The sequence below is a fragment of the Ylistrum balloti genome, unplaced genomic scaffold, assembly GCF_031769215.1.
Source record: "Ylistrum balloti isolate Yb309-2 unplaced genomic scaffold, AGI_CSIRO_Ybal_v1 Utg370892, whole genome shotgun sequence".
Classification (NCBI taxonomy): Eukaryota; Metazoa; Mollusca; class Bivalvia; order Pectinida; family Pectinidae; genus Ylistrum; species Ylistrum balloti.
In genome coordinates, this window is record NW_026782507.1 from 76,801 (window position 1) to 93,173 (window position 16,373).

At 36.1% G+C, this 16,373-nt stretch overlaps 1 protein-coding gene across 1 annotated transcript in view; it reads right to left on the bottom strand.

Moving 5' to 3' along the window:
- Nucleotides 1-16,373, bottom strand: part of LOC132559335 (serine-rich adhesin for platelets-like) — a 44,593-nt gene that overhangs the window by 2,989 nt on the left and 25,231 nt on the right. Inside the window, exons 17-28 of the mRNA XM_060223948.1 lie at nucleotides 15,357-15,476; nucleotides 13,931-14,122; nucleotides 12,466-12,624; nucleotides 11,052-11,252; nucleotides 9,720-9,889; nucleotides 8,595-8,754; nucleotides 8,331-8,414; nucleotides 7,494-7,652; nucleotides 6,735-6,858; nucleotides 3,268-3,675; nucleotides 1,487-1,862; nucleotides 386-1,416 (exon numbers count right to left, since the gene is read on the bottom strand). Coding sequence (XP_060079931.1) covers nucleotides 386-1,416; nucleotides 1,487-1,862; nucleotides 3,268-3,675; nucleotides 6,735-6,858; nucleotides 7,494-7,652; nucleotides 8,331-8,414; nucleotides 8,595-8,754; nucleotides 9,720-9,889; nucleotides 11,052-11,252; nucleotides 12,466-12,624; nucleotides 13,931-14,122; nucleotides 15,357-15,476 — 3,184 coding nt within the window. The remainder of the gene's footprint in view (nucleotides 1-385; nucleotides 1,417-1,486; nucleotides 1,863-3,267; nucleotides 3,676-6,734; nucleotides 6,859-7,493; nucleotides 7,653-8,330; nucleotides 8,415-8,594; nucleotides 8,755-9,719; nucleotides 9,890-11,051; nucleotides 11,253-12,465; nucleotides 12,625-13,930; nucleotides 14,123-15,356; nucleotides 15,477-16,373) is intronic.

Genomic DNA, 16,373 nt, shown 5'->3' on the forward strand with positions numbered 1-16,373 from the left:
ACAATGTTACAAAGGCTTAGTAAGTGTTAGACGACATTTTTATCTCCTGTAATCAAAAACTATGTCAAAGCTATGATTTTGGATTTCAGAATATTATATAAAATCATTAATTTCCATGAGAGACCTATATCAAATACGAATATTCATAAATAAATATTAAAATTTTTCTTACTATTTATGACACACTAGATATGACATTTTGCTGTACCCTTTTCAAGGAAGAAAAGGATACAATTTTATTACTGCGTACCAAGGAACTAGGTTAAAATTTCAAAACTCAGGACAGAGTATTTCATAGAGTTAAAAGTTTGTTAATGTTTTAGATACAATATTAGGCAATACATTTCTGTGCTATTAAGTTTAATCAGTTGATCAATAAACTCACGGTTGTTGAACCTCCGGACTCTGCGCTGATGGCTGGTGTCACCCTCCGTTGGTTCCTGTTTGACGGTTATGCGAGACTGTGTTGGAGATTCAGATCTTTTTCTCAAACTCAGCTTCAACCTTCCGGAGTTCGAAGGAGACGTCCTGGGAACAGACTGAGAACTACTTACAATAGGACCACCACTTGTTTGTGAAGGAGCTGCCTGTGAATTTGCTACACTTGGAGAGCTAAGTTGTCTCTGTGGTTTTATCAGGTCTCTATTGACTATTGATACAAGCCCTTTGACAGGTTGAGAACTTAATGCTGATACGACATCAATTGAGACTTGTTTAGCACCAGGACCGTTTGTGACCCCCAGACTTTGACTATTTCTAGGAGGTTGAAAAGTTTCAGGTTGTGTCTTGGAGATTTTGTAGATTTTAGGTGGCAAACAAACACTGCCTGTTTTCTGCATTGGCTTATAAATTCCTTGTGTTGCATGTGAACCAACTACACATGCTGAAGATGTTTCTAGTGGTGAATTCAGCAAATCCCTCAAAACATCAGAACACATCCTGGAATGTTTCGACTTCTGAGTTACATCACTAGTTTCAGAAAAACACAATTTGTTTCCAAGATCCATATTCCCTTGCACCCTGATGATACTGTCAGGTGATTGACAGACAGGTATGGTGGCAGTACTGTTAGTCATGACAATCCTGTGTGAATGTATAGGCACAGATTGTGGTACATTAGATCTTATGGTTCCTGTAGTCTGTGGCTTGACTATTGTTGATTTGAACCGATCAGCTGATCCAGAGGACATCTTGCCCTTGTGAGGTGTTACAGAAGATGAGATCTGAGAGGATCGTTCAGATCTGCTTTGTCCTACAAATGGTGAATGAGCTTGTGGCCTGGTTGTGGTTGTTGAGACTTGGGGTGATTGGCCAAATTGAACTGATCCAGTAGACCATGAACTAGCCTGGGGCCTGGTTGTGGTTGATGTGACTTGGGGTGATTGGCCAAATTGAACCGATCCAGTAGACCATGAACTAGCCTGGGGCCTGGTTGTGGTTGATGTGACTTGGGGTGATTGGCCAAACTGTATTATGTCCAGTAGACCATGAACTAGCCTGGGGCCTGGTTGTGGTTGATGTGACTTGGGGTGATTGGCCAAACTGTATGGGTCCAGTAGACCATGAACTAGCTTGGGGCCTGGTTGTGGTTGATGTGATTCGGGGTGACAGTCCACTTCTATTATGTCCAGTAGACCATGAACTAGCTTGTGGCATAGTGGATGAGATCTGAGGTGATCCTCTAGCCTGGGTCTGGTGTATAGATGAGGACTCTCCAGGTGATAGTCCAGAATTGGGGAGTTCTACAGTCTGGGTAATGGTTGAGGACCTTGTCAGCATTCCCATGGGACTAGCTTGGCCAGTATATGAATCCAAGTCAGGCAAGGCATTATGAAACCAACTCAACTCAGGACCTGAAACTTCTAAAAGAAAAGAATTCCACATTTAATTGTTTTATCAATTTTATAAATGGCACAATAACCTTGTAGCTTATATCAACAATTCCTGTTGACTTGAATGTAAGTAGATAAGGCTACTGTGGGAATAAAATGGAAAACTCCGGGAAAACCCACGAATAGGGCAACCTGGGACCTGAACGCCTGTTACCTAGGTCAAAGGTGAATGGGCTACCAATGTGCCCTCCAACCACTCAAGGTAAACTCAGTTCCAGCACATAAGCATGATATGAATGAAATAAATGGCAGTGTTATCAGTTTGTGGATGATAAACAAGCTGATGAGGGGTAAAAGTTGTAAGTCTAGGTACACATAATGTCTACTTCATCATCAAAGGGTTTCATCAGTGCTTCTATCTGTCCACTAAATTAAAGGTAACATGTTCATATCTTCTTAAATTAAAGCAAGTGAGAGCATACCTGCATGACCAGAACTGATTCCCATAATAAGTAGTAGGTGAAATTACCAACGAACTGATATATCTTTCTTACTGTAAATTACTTAAGATTCCACGAATACTTTATTTCGACAATTAATCTCTGCAGCCATATTAACAAATGTATCATTTCACCAACGCTAATCTAGAAATTAATTTGGACTTGCGAATGATGAGCTATTAAAAGTCATGGACTCTAAAATGCTTCTGTTTCAGCAGCTGATAGCTTAATATTGGCTACCATTGCTAATGAGAGTTACGTGACAATACCTGAATAGTGATTCAGTCATGTGATACTGTAAATTGTATCTACCAGAGTCCAGCCTAGTACTTAGACAAAAGAAACAAATATGAACACTCCATATGCTTTCATGTTTGGAGAGTGACATGACAGATATGACTTATTTTCAGGGTTTCAATAGGCTTCACATATTGTGTAGTGTTTAACATTACAAGCCTGTTTACATTAATTATACAGTAGTCTTCCCAATAGGAACTTCTATGATGATTTTCCGTTTACTGTTTATTTTGTAATTCAATAAAATACATATTTTCCATTTTTTAAACTCTGATTTGTTTGTGATAATATGAAGAGGTAAATAAAATCTATGGAAGTTTTGTAAAAGCAAGTTGAGATAACAATAGAGTAACAAGGACGTCATCAAGAGTTTTGTACAAATAACCACGAGAGATTTAAATACGCGTTTGCTCTCCTCGCAAATCAGTGTGAAAATAAATCTTGTGAGAAATATAAGTGACTTACAGTACTCAAGGTTTTAGTCTGATTTTCATTCACTTTCACGATTGTGTTCTTAGAATATTGAAAATATTTGTTGTTTATTTACCTCTAAAAAGGGAAGGATCTATTTTATATTAATATATTACTTTTAACTTGCAAATGACCTTAGTAGGTAATTGAATGTTGTGTCTACTGACCTGTAAGTTCACTAGAGGGGTCCCACTCCTTTTTGATAGAAGATGGAGACATCAGTTTAGGAGACCTTGGCTCCTGTTTCAGGTGCTTTAATACATCCGTAACTTGTGTGGACTTTGATTTTTCAATGGAAACATGACAAGTCTTGCTATGGGCACCTGTCGCCATTTTCTGCGTCGTCCGATATGTTGAAGTATACATTTGCGGACCAACACAGGTAGTTGTGGCAACTTGTAGGCCAGGGGGACCAGGAAGGGAGCGATCAGCATAAGGACCCTGTTCAGTTGAAACCTGATCAGATGCTGTAGGAATGTCCTGATCAGGCTCCAAGTCTTGGGATGGTACAACAGGCAGGGTAAGGTTTGCATCAGTGTGGAGACTAGTCATGGCCAGTACTGCTTCTGTGACACCTGAAACACAAATCCAGTGTCTAGTCAAGCATACAATTTCTATGTGTAGAAAATGGTTATAAATGAACGTCCCTGATCCCATGCATACAATTTCTGTATATTGAAAATGGTTATAAATGAACATCCCAGATCCCATGCATACAATTTCTGTATATAGAAAATGGTTATAAATGAACATCCCAGATCCCATGCATAGAATTTCTGTATATTGAAAATGGTTATAAATGAACATCCCCGATCTCAAGCATACAATTTCTGTATATAGAAAATGGTTATAAATGAACATCCCCGATCCCAAGCATACAATTTCTGTATATAGAAAATGGCTATAAATAAATGTCCTCGATCCCATGCATACAATTTCTCAGTGTACAACTACAAAACGTCTGTAATAAATAAACATGCATGCTCTTATGCATGTAAGTATCTTTTGATCTCAAAAGATTATCACCTTAGTATGACAAGGTGTAGAGCTTGAAGTTATAATACAGTAGGGAAAAATATGAACCAAATTTGTTGAAAAGTTCCCAGGCTATGACAAAAGAAGGGGACGGACAGACAAAGGTAACACTGTCAAGTACATATCCAGTCAGAATTTAACAACAATAAGTAAAAGATCTAGTTGAGAGCTGCCTGAGTAGATATCTACCAATCATTTGGTCTGTTTTCGTTTATCGGTTTGACCAACTGGAACAAAGTTGTTTATCAAATAAGAGCAGACCTATTGATCTTATTTTTCTTTCTGACAAGCTACGATTAAGCCTTTTGAGGTATTTGCAGGACTGTCATGATTTATGCTGAAATTATTATGTTCACAAACTGATTGTCTGCATAATTGAAAAAGACCCTGGACTGTTGGATCAGTAACTAGCCCTTGTATATATTACTACTGGTAAGAATGTATTCTCAACCCATCTATTTGAAATTGTGTCGCATTCAGTACAGGTTCTATACACTTTTCTAAGTTTTGGTATGCCTAGTAAAGGGACAAAGAAAAACTAAACTAAACCCTTCTCTAGGTATCATCAAGCCATAACTATACTAAACCCTTTACTTTATATTGTAAACCTGTAACTACACTAAACCCTTTACTAGATATTATAAACATGTAACTATACTTAACCCTTTACTAGATATTATAAACATGTAATTATACTTAACCCTTTACTAGATATTATAAACATGTAATTATACTTAACCCTTTACAAGATATTATAAACCTGTAACTATACTTAACCCTTTACAAGATATTATAAACCTGTAACTATACTTAACCCTTTACAAGATATTATAAACCTGTAACTATACTAAACCCTTTACTAGATATTATAAACATGTAAATATACTTAACCCTTTACTAGATATTATAAACATGTAATTATACTTAACCCTTTACTAGATATTATAAACATGTAAATATACTTAACCCTTTACAAGATATTATAAACCTGTAACTATACTTAACCCTTTACTAGATATTATAAACCTGTAACTAAACCCTTTACTAGATATTATAAACCTGTACTAAACCCTTTACTAGATATTATAAACCTGTAACTATACTTAACCCTTTACTAGATATTATAAACCTGTAACTATACTTAACCCTTTACTAGATATTGTAAACCTGTAACTATACTAAACCCTTTACTAGATATTATAAACCTGTAACTATACTAAACCCTTTACTTTATATTATAAACCTGTAACTATACTAAACCCTTTACTTTATATTATAAACCTGTAACTATACTAAACCCTTTACTAGAAATTATAAACCTGTAACTATACTAAACCCTTTACTAGATATTATAAACCTGTAACTATACTAAACCCTTTACTAGATATTATAAACCTGTAACTATACTTAACCCTTTACTAGATATTATAAACCTGTAACTATACTTAACCCTTTACTAGATATTATAAACCTGTAAACCCTTTACTAGATATTATAAATATACTAAACCCTTTACTAGATATTATAAACCTGTAACTATACTAAACCCTTTACTTTATATTATAAACCTGTAACTATACTAAACCCTTTACTAGATATTATAAACCTGTAACTATACTAAACCCTTTACTTTATATTAAAAACCTGTAACTACACTAAACCCTTTACTAGATATTATAAACCTGTATCTATACTTAACCCTTTACTAGATATTGTAAATCTGCAACTATACTTAACCCTTTACTAGATATTATAAACCTGTAACTATCCTTAATCCTTTAACTAGATATTGTAAACCTGTAACTATACTAAACCCTTTACTAGATATTATAAACCTGTAACTATACTAAACCCTTTACTAGATATTGTAAACCTGTAATATATAAACCCTTTACTAGATATTATAAACCTGTAACTATACTTAACCCTTTACTAGATATTATAAACCTGTAACTATACTTAACCCTTTACTTTATATTATAAACCTGTAACTATACTAAACCCTTTACTAGATATTATAAACATGCAACTACACTAAACCCTTTACTAGATATTATAAACCTGTAACTATACTTAACCCTTTACTAGATATTATAAACCTGTAACTATCCTTAACCCTTTAACAGATATTGTAAACCTGTAACTATACTTAACCCTTTACTAGATATTGTAAACCTGTAACTATACTAAACCTTTTACTTTATATTATAAACCTGTAACTATACTAAACCCTTTACTAGATATTATAAACCTGTAACTATACTAAAACCTTTACAAGATATTATAAACCTGTAACTATACTAAACCCTTTACTAGATATTATAAACATGTAACTATACTAAACCCTTTACTATATATTATAGACCTGTAACTATACTTAACCCTTTACTAGATATTATAAACCTGTAACTATACTAAACCCTTTACTAGATATTATAAACCTGTAACTATACTAAACCCTTTACTATATATTATAGACCTGTAACTATACTTAACCCTTTACTAGATATTATAAACCTGTAACTATACTAAACCCTTTACTAGATATTATAAACCTGTAACTATACTTAAGTCCTGCTTATATATTTTTCATACTTACTGTCAAATAAGTGATCCTTGAGCAGCTTTGTTTGACTGGGCGCTTCCCACAATGGCTCAAATGCGGCCTGGAGCATAAGACACAGTGAGGCACAAACCGACCTCACATGTGACACTATATCATCCTGGAACAGTAACAGGCCATAACTGTACATTACTATCAACCAGGTTTACAGATATATATTGAATTGATGATATGGCTGCCACTTTGAATACCAAACAATACTCAATAGTTGGTATGCAGAAAGAGAATCATTACTTAGTATGTTAGATAAGGTGGCACAGTGATAACGCACTTGTCTTTCACCTAGCCATCCGTGGTTCGATTCCCAGAATGGACATGAAAAGGTACGGGGTCACCTGCCCGACCAGGTGGAATTTCCCCGGATACTCTGGTTTCCTCTCACACTAAGACCCCTCGCGCGCTTCAGTCGGAGCCAACAAGAGTGATTAATATAAGTTGCAATAACTTGCTTTGCAATTGTTGTAAAATAAAGTTTATTAATATTAAATAAGATTCCTACAAGTAATCCTGCAAAAGAGGTGGTAACAAACTTTACATGTCAAAATCCAAAGAAGTCACTGGCCACTGTCTTGAATATCCAATGAAATTCAAAAAATGACCTACACAACTAGGACCCATGATGAGCTTATCCATTGATTACAAGCAAGATCCCTTTAGCTATTCTTTGAAAATAGCTACAGTAATCTTCAAAATTCAGGACTACAAAACTTCTGAACTAGCTAAGATGATAGATACCTTAAGCTGTACAAGGTTCTGAAGAAGTGACAGCGACGCCTCACTAAACATGTTGTGACGTTTGAAATCCACCCCTCCTGCCATGGCCTCTTTAATTCTCGTAAACATCCCATTACCCGCCTCAGACTCGCAGAGATTGTAAGTCTGGTCAAGATTTTCCTATGATCAAAATGGTCAGAGTGAGTATGTTGTATTAGGATGTAAAGGTTCCTTCAAGATTGAATCTAAATTATCAAAATTGTTTTAGAATGCTTCGTAAACTGTATATCATCTTTCAGAGGTCATCTAATAATTTTTTTTTATTGGTTTTCAGAGATTTGCAATCTACAGAAAAACAGATCTAACTTTTTTTCTTAATTCTTTGTCGAAGGATAAAGTTTAAAGTTTGTAGTGCAGTGAATTTCTGTAAAATACCTGAAATTGATTAAACAACATTTCACTTTTCTATCATATTATTAGTAAAAAGAAAGTGTAGATAGAAACAGAGAGATGGGCGTCATAATTACTTTTTGAAACATCCATTTATGAAAGTTAATTTCAGGTTTTTATGATTTTCATCGTACAGTGATAAATCTACATGCCAGTCCAGAGACATTATTGAATTCTAATAAGATGTGTAGAATTTCTGGAATTACTGAAATTTTACACTGTGGGACCTATTGTCATAACAATAAAGTTTAAATGAACTTGTGAAAATGAACTGTAAATAGATTATTGTTTATAGCTTGATCTTAAGATAAAACAAAATTACTACATATTAAATGTGTGTGACCTAGAAATAAGATAAACAATATGTTGGAAATTTTTAAAATATCAACAATGTAAAGCACCGACTACCTGGACAGCTGGAGTAATTATTCGATTTATATCACGCTGACGAGACAAAACCAACTCCTTCAGGTTTGCCAGCATCTCGGCCAACTACAAAAGAAAGATGTTCACCATGAATGACAGCTATAACACAATGAAACAAAGCTGATGAATTTTAAGAAAGATCCATCCCGTAATTCTCAAAATATAACAACAGTAATTCTGTAGATGTCTACCAGCAATGACAAATTTGGTATTAAATTATTCTTAAACATGTCTGTTGATTCTTACCTTGTCCTTAGTACTATGGCACAGTTGGGTGCTGACCCTATCAGTCTGGTTCCTTTGTACCTCTAAGGTCTGAAGTTTTTCACACAACTCCCTCACAAACACTGTGAGAGTAATAAGCAAGAGACTCTCGCAATCCTCTAGAGTTCTCCAAAGCAAGCCACTGTGAAAATACATCATGCAAAGTACAGCAGTTTTCACTTTGAGGCTAAAAGTCCCACATTGATGCTGGCGTTGCTATTGAATTACTTTATTCTTCGTTAATGCTGCCTCAACAATAACACTACATATTCTATGTAGCACACCACTAAATCTTACAAGAGGCCCATGGGTCTTAACGGTCATCTGACATAAAATACAAGATTTCAAATTTTGAACTTGAGAAGAAGTCGAAAATGTGTTTTGAAGATGGCAGCCATGTTGGATTTTGGACCAACCCAAAATTAACAAACTTTGGTCAGGATCATGTCACAATTACTTCAGGTAAGTTTCAGCTCAATGAGACATGTAGAACTTGAGAAGAAGTTGAAAATGTTTACGGCGGACATGTACTGCGTAAGATGTACGATGCTGGACAAAAGTCGACCGCAATAGGTCATCAGACCCATCGGTCAGATGACCTAAAAATTATAAATCAAATGTACAGTTTGGACATCTACAATCTGGCAATACGTGACTGAAATTTTCGAGAAACCAGCAGCACACTACACACTATCACCTACTGCCAAAATCAATTTTCAAGGGGAGTGATGTTATATATTGATTTACTAACCATTGATTGAATTGTAATCCATCAATTCATATGTCCATGAACTGTTCAATAAGTATAAGTAAATATATTGAGCTAAATTTATTCACAAGTTGAAGTGTCAGCAAATTGTAACGTTCTGAAAACTGTCAAAATTGAGCTCAACAAAAATATGTGATTTTACAGTGTTCATGTTAATTTTTAATCTAATTGGATGACCTAATTACTATCTTTATGATTTTATACACATTAGAATATTTGGCAGGTAAAATAGTAGAATTCCTGCCAAAAATAATCTGTCGCATCTATAACTTTGATCATTAACGTCATTTGTCGTACAATATTACAGAAATGTAATGAAATTTACTGTATTTTCTCACCTGAAAACTTTGTCCCAGCACACACTGATACATCTGTACATTGGCTCTGATAACTGTTCATTAAAGTTGATGGGGCCGTAGGTTTTGGAGTTGAATACTCCATGGCGATTCACAACACACTGGTATGTCTTCCAATGAAGTCCCCCATCCGACTTCCTTTCTTTATTTTGCTAAAACATTAACGATTAAGTCAGCATTTATGGCAGGGCAAAAATTTCACAATAAAAAATATGTTGAAAACTATAATATTCCATACATTTCAAATCACTTTATTTTTGTGTAAAATTTACTTTTCCATCAATATGTGAGGAGAGTTAGCTGTGGATTCAAAACCCTTGCGACTATTATTACAAAAATAACTCATGATGAAACCCATACGGATTTGGTTACCAATATATATCTATCAGCTCATCATTCACAAATTTAAAGTAATTTCTAGATCACCTGTATCAAGTATTCGCGAATATTTTTGAAGAGGTAAGTTATCAAAAGAAAATATTTGCAAAATCAAAGTGAATCACAGAATTAAGATGAGATATTTCCTTGGTAAACTTTGTAAATTTGTAGAAATTATTTTTCAACATTCTGCAGAGATCAACGTTTGTTTTTTCCTAGCTTAGCTCCCCACCTGGAGACAGTATCCAGAGATCATGGATACCGTACTTATTTACCTTAGTTTCCCACCTGGAGACAGTATCCAGAGATCATGGATACCATACTTATTTACCTTAGTTTCCCACCTGGAGACAGTATCCAGAGATCATGGATACCGTACTTATTTACATTAGCTCCCCACCTGGAGACAGTATTGTCGACAGAGATCAAGGATACCTCAGTTATTTACCTTAGCTCCCCACCTGGAGACAGTATCATCAACAGAGATCAAGGATACCTCAGTTATTTACCTTAGCTCCCCACCTGGAGACAGTATTGTCGACAGAGATCAAGGATACCTCAGTTGTTTACCTTAGCTCCCCACCTGGAGACAGTATTGTCGACAGAGATCAAGGATACCTCAGTTGTTTACCTTAGCTCCCCACCTGGAGACAGTATTGTCGACAGAGATCAAGGATACCTCAGTTGTTTACCTTAGCTCCCCACCTGGCGACAGTATCGTCGACAGAGATCAAGGATACCTCAGTTATTTACCTTAGCTCCCCACCTGGAGACAGTATTGTCGACAGAGATCAAGGATACCTCAGTTGTTTACCTTAGCTCCCCACCTGGAGACAGTATCGTCGACAGAGATCAAGGATACCTCAGTTATTTACCTTAGCTCCCCACCTGGAGACAGTATCATCGACAGAGATCAAGGATACCTCAGTTGTTTACCTTAGCTCCCCATTTGGAGACCGTTTCATTGGCCGAGGATATTGCTGAGTTGACTCCATCTGTCATCTTGGTCTCTATACTGTTGCAGAAGATCTCTTCAATGTCTTGACTCAGATGAGATAACACTGGCTCAAACTTTCCCTCCAAGTCCTTACAGTTTTCTTCTACAGTTGACTTGGCATCCCTCCGAGTTCCCTTACACTAAAACATGACACCAGAGTTACTCATAATTCTCATCTATACCAATTTTTCTATCATCCCAAGCAAAGCTTTTTTCCCTTATACCCCCAAATCAAAAGATTGTGGGTATATTGTTTTTGTGGCGTCTGTTTTTCTGTTGTCAACTTTGACCTTGCCCATAACTATTGCACCATAAGAGGTAGGACTTTCATATTTGGCGAGTGTGTTACTTGTGACCTGATTTTTCTAGTGGCATCAAAATTGTTTACCAAACTTTTAGACTATGTGACCTTGACAGTGACCTCTGACCTATATTTGATCAACTAAATACAAAATACAACAGAAGAGGGAATGTGACCAAAGTTCCATAACAACCACTTAGTAATTCCAAACAGGCATCACATTGTTTTCAAAGTTTGAGTATTGACAATCTTCAAATGTAAGCCTCAAATTTCATGAAATCCCTCCTACTGATATTCACTTCAACATTTCTAGCCCTCAAAATTCAGCTTTGGTACAATTTAAGGAAAAAACCTATATGAAAGGTTTTGTCATGACTTTTCAACCAATCTGAAGCAATGAGCCTAAACCACGAAACCTTCACAGTCATTTCTTGAAGAAAAAAGGCTCTTACACAAATCAAATACATAAAATTCCCATGATCAAAAAGGTTTGACTGGAATTGTATTTCAACTTTCTGAAAAATAAATGAAACACAATCATTTTTCAGTACAATTAACATTTCACATTCTTAATTCTCAAAGTCTGTACTGTAAACATCTCATCATTATTCTCTCAATGATTACAGGACTGAGAAGTTCACAATAACATCAACCTTTATTTCAAGTTTGGTTACAAACCTTTACTTATATTGGAAGATTTTACTGCCAGCAGAAAATTAAAAGCACATAGTATTTCCATCAACCTATCTTTCAATGTTTAGTTAGAATAGAACTTTTTCCCTTCCTTTAAATGGCCAAAAGATTTTAAAAGAAATATATTAATGGATTAAACTAAAATGTTCATGGCGTTGCCAACAGAAAATTAGAAGCATGTAATATTTCTTTCACAATTTTTTCTATGTTGATGAGACAATAATCTTTATTCTAGCATCATATCAGAGTACATGTGAAGAGTTTTGACCCAGTGACAGTAAATAAGTCCTTTTCTCAGGTGATTATCTTTGTGACCTTTATTTATTTTTGGAATGACTTTGACTGGAATGTGTACATACTGTCGTGCCATCCGCCATGATGTAGTTCTGCACATCAAACACAAACTGTCCGAGTGTGCGGATCAACCGGTCTACATATTGTTGTCGCCTTGACGCCGTCACTTCATGGATGTAGCGACGCAGCTTCGGAATCTGTGTATCTTCTGTAGTACTAAATATCTACAATGAGTAACCAAGAGAAATCTAAATTGATAGCAAAGCTAAGATGAAAAGAAAATAATGTTGTTTCATTAGTCACTGTAACGTCAAATTTCCTGAGTGAATTTGACACTTAATGATATCTGCGACAATGCATACACATTCAAAAACACAATTATACAGCACTGAACCACATTTACAATTACAAATACAAGTCACTCACAACTGGATACAATACTTATGGTACAGAACCATTGTAAATAATCACAACAGACTTCTGCGTGCATCTGATGATACATGAAGGAACATCTGATGACACATGAAGGAACATCTGATGACACATGAAGGAACATCTGATGACACATGAAGGAACATCTGATGACACATGAAGGAACATCTGATGACACATGGAGGAACATCTGATGACACATGAAGGAACATCTGATGACACATGAAGGAACATCTGATGACACATGAAGGAACATCTGATGACACACGAAGGAACATCTGATGACACATGAAGGAACATCTGATGACACAGGAAGGAACATCTGATGACACATGAAGGAACATCTGATGACACATGAAGGAACATGTGATGACACATGAAGGAACATCTGATGACACATGAAGGAACATCTGATGACACATGAAGGAACAACCAATGAAAGGATTTACTGCGATTATCTCTTAAACAACTGAGTTCCAACACAAAAGGTCATAAAGGGATCTTTGCAAACTCATCATGTAGAGCTAGACCCATTCTGAAATTGCTTATAAAAAATCAAGTAGATTCTATGTAGTTCCTGAAATAGGCTAAAACTATTGGATGGACCGACTATGGATACACTGTACTCATCAGATGGTGGGCTAAAAAGACAGTTTGAATTGCATCAGCGATGAAATGTATAAAAATACTTCATCCAATTAGCTGTTTAGGCGATACCTGCTATAACAGTTTTACTGTTCGTTATTTCTTTACATCCAATCACCAGCCAGAGTTATTTAAGGATGTGCCATGCTTGGGTGGTCAAGGAAAGTCAGAGTTTCCAGAGACCAACCACAGACCTGCGACCAGTACCTGGCGCCCGCCCCACTTAGGTCTCGAACTCGTGACCGAGAGGCCAGGTGAAAGAAATATTGATTTTTAAGATATTAAATGTTGATAATTTGTTGCCTAGTTAGAAGACTTGGGGGTATAGTACAACTATGCCACACCAATCACAGACTGGAGCTGCTGACTATGCCTAGATACAATTGTTTCTGTGGAAAATCATACACATATCAACTTATTAAAGTATAATTTTAAAAAACCAGGGGAAGTTACATTTGCTGGGCCATCATTGGGCAAGAGGTTCTTCATCTTTTGGTACTCCATGGAGCTGACACAGAACACTCTCAGATTTTCAGCAGTCTGACTCATCTCATCATCATCATAATCACTATTGTAATCCTGGTCCTCATCTTCCATCTCATCGTCCTCATCAGCATTAGTCAGTCCCGCCTTTCTTTTCATCTCCTGATCAAGGGCACAAAGAAATCAATTTTCTATTTAAAATGTACTTATTATTCAAAACAAGTCCGATATAAAACAAAATTGTGATTAATCATTACGCTGAAGATGGAATCAGGGTATCAATAGGGAAGATGGAAAAATAATGGTGTTTTCCTTAGAAGGGTATCTAAATTGAAAAAAAGATACTATTTTGCATTGGGAATTTTTCAATTCACATTAAAACATCTGAATATGGATACCTGTTTAGTGTCCATTTTTTCCCCTGGGCCTGAAGTTTTGTTTCATTAAATAAGGTTATCTCAAAGATAAAATTTTGATACCAAACAGAAGAATTTTGAAAACGGATTCTATTATCTCAAATAATTTATTGAATAATATTAAACTAAGTGTTTTCCATTGAATAATATTTTTCATTTACTAAATGAATACATATTCGCTTAAATATTTTTCATTCATACACTGAGTTGATTATAGAATAGGTACAGCATACAAGATTATAATAAGATGTTTGAAACCCTGGTGAAATACTAGCCACAATATACCGCTAAGCTAGGGAGAACTTCTCTTTAGTTTGATCAATTGAGCATGAGGCTAGTAAACCAAGGGTCTCAGGCTCAAATCCTAACAGTGGCATTGAAAATAAATAATGATCTCTGTTACAGTGACACCCAGGTTGGGACCTAAGAATGATACTCAGTAACACTTTCTTAAGTATCGCTGTAACCTCTAGAAACTTGAGGATGAATTATTTCCTGGAGTGGTAGTATGTAACATGTATAAACACTAGTCGCAATATACAGTTTGGCTAAAAAGAACTTCTCTTTAGACCAATCTGTTAATCATCAGACTAACATGCCAAGAGTCCCGGCTCTGAATCCTAGCACAGGCATTGAAATAAACAATGATGTCTGCTACATGTCTAAACATAAACATGATAGAATTTCGGAAACCTCACCAACAGTCTGTGAAAAAACTTCAAACTGGAGATCTCCAGTATTGAAGCCATGACAGGTATAAAAATGTCTTAAACTGCAAGAATTTGCCCATCTTCAATAAATTTTATCATTCTGTAAAATATCTAAGTAGTTAAGCTTCAGATAAATTTAATTATTGTAAGCTGTCTACAACGGATATTATGACTTAGAATATGAATATGTTGTTGAAGATTCCACAATGAAATTTTTACAGAATGACCTTTAACATTTCATTAATGTAGGGATGATAGTATTGAACTAACCCGAAGTCCAGCCTTGAAGTCTCGCTTGATAGTAGATTTGGAGTACTCATTCCTGGCATTGGCACATATCACTGCTATCTCCTTTCTTTTTATATCAATTTTCTTGTCGATTTCCAGAGACTGAACAAACATGTAAATATGACAGATGAAAATGGCATGGATGTGTAGTGTGGTAGTCATGTGGTATACCATAACATGCTTTTTAATATCAAAGGTCAAATGTAACATATGATTAGCATTAACAATGAAATCTTACTTTGAAAATTTCATATTAAAACGACTTGTATGTGCCATTACCAAACTATTAAATTACATTATGTATTGGCCTTTTATTTTTTTGTTTTTTAATTGGTTTTAACATCTTTGCAACAGCCAGGATCATATGAGGACAGATGTTGGGAGGGACACCCACAGGTCAATCTTGGGTAGCCTGGTCTATACCCAAGTGTCAATACTCAATATCTGTGTTATCTGGTCTATCCTTCACCCTACCCAGTGTCAATACTCACCTCACACGTAGCCTGGTCTATACCCCAGTGTCAATATTCACTATCTGTTATCTGGTCCATTCCTCCACCCTACCCTAGTGTCAATACTCACTTCACGTATGGTCTGATGTATCCCCCACCCTAGCCTTGTGTCATTATTTACTTCCCCTGTAGCCTGGCCCATTTCCCACCCTCCCTCAGTGTCAATACTTACCTCACAGGTAGCCTGGTCTATCTCCCACCCTTCCAAAGTGTCAATACTTATCTCATATGTAGACTGGTCCATCTCCCACCCTCCCCATGTAGTCTGGTCCATCTCTCACCCTCCCCATGTAGCCTGGTCCATCTCTCACCCTCCCCATGTAGCCTGGTCCATCTCCCACCCTCCCCATGTAGCCTGGTCCATCTCCCACCCTCCCCATGTAGCCTGGTCCATCTCCCACCCTCCCCATGTAGCCTGGTCCATCTCCCACCCTCCCCATGTAGCCTGGTCCATCTCCCACCCTTCCCCTTGTGTCAATACTTATCT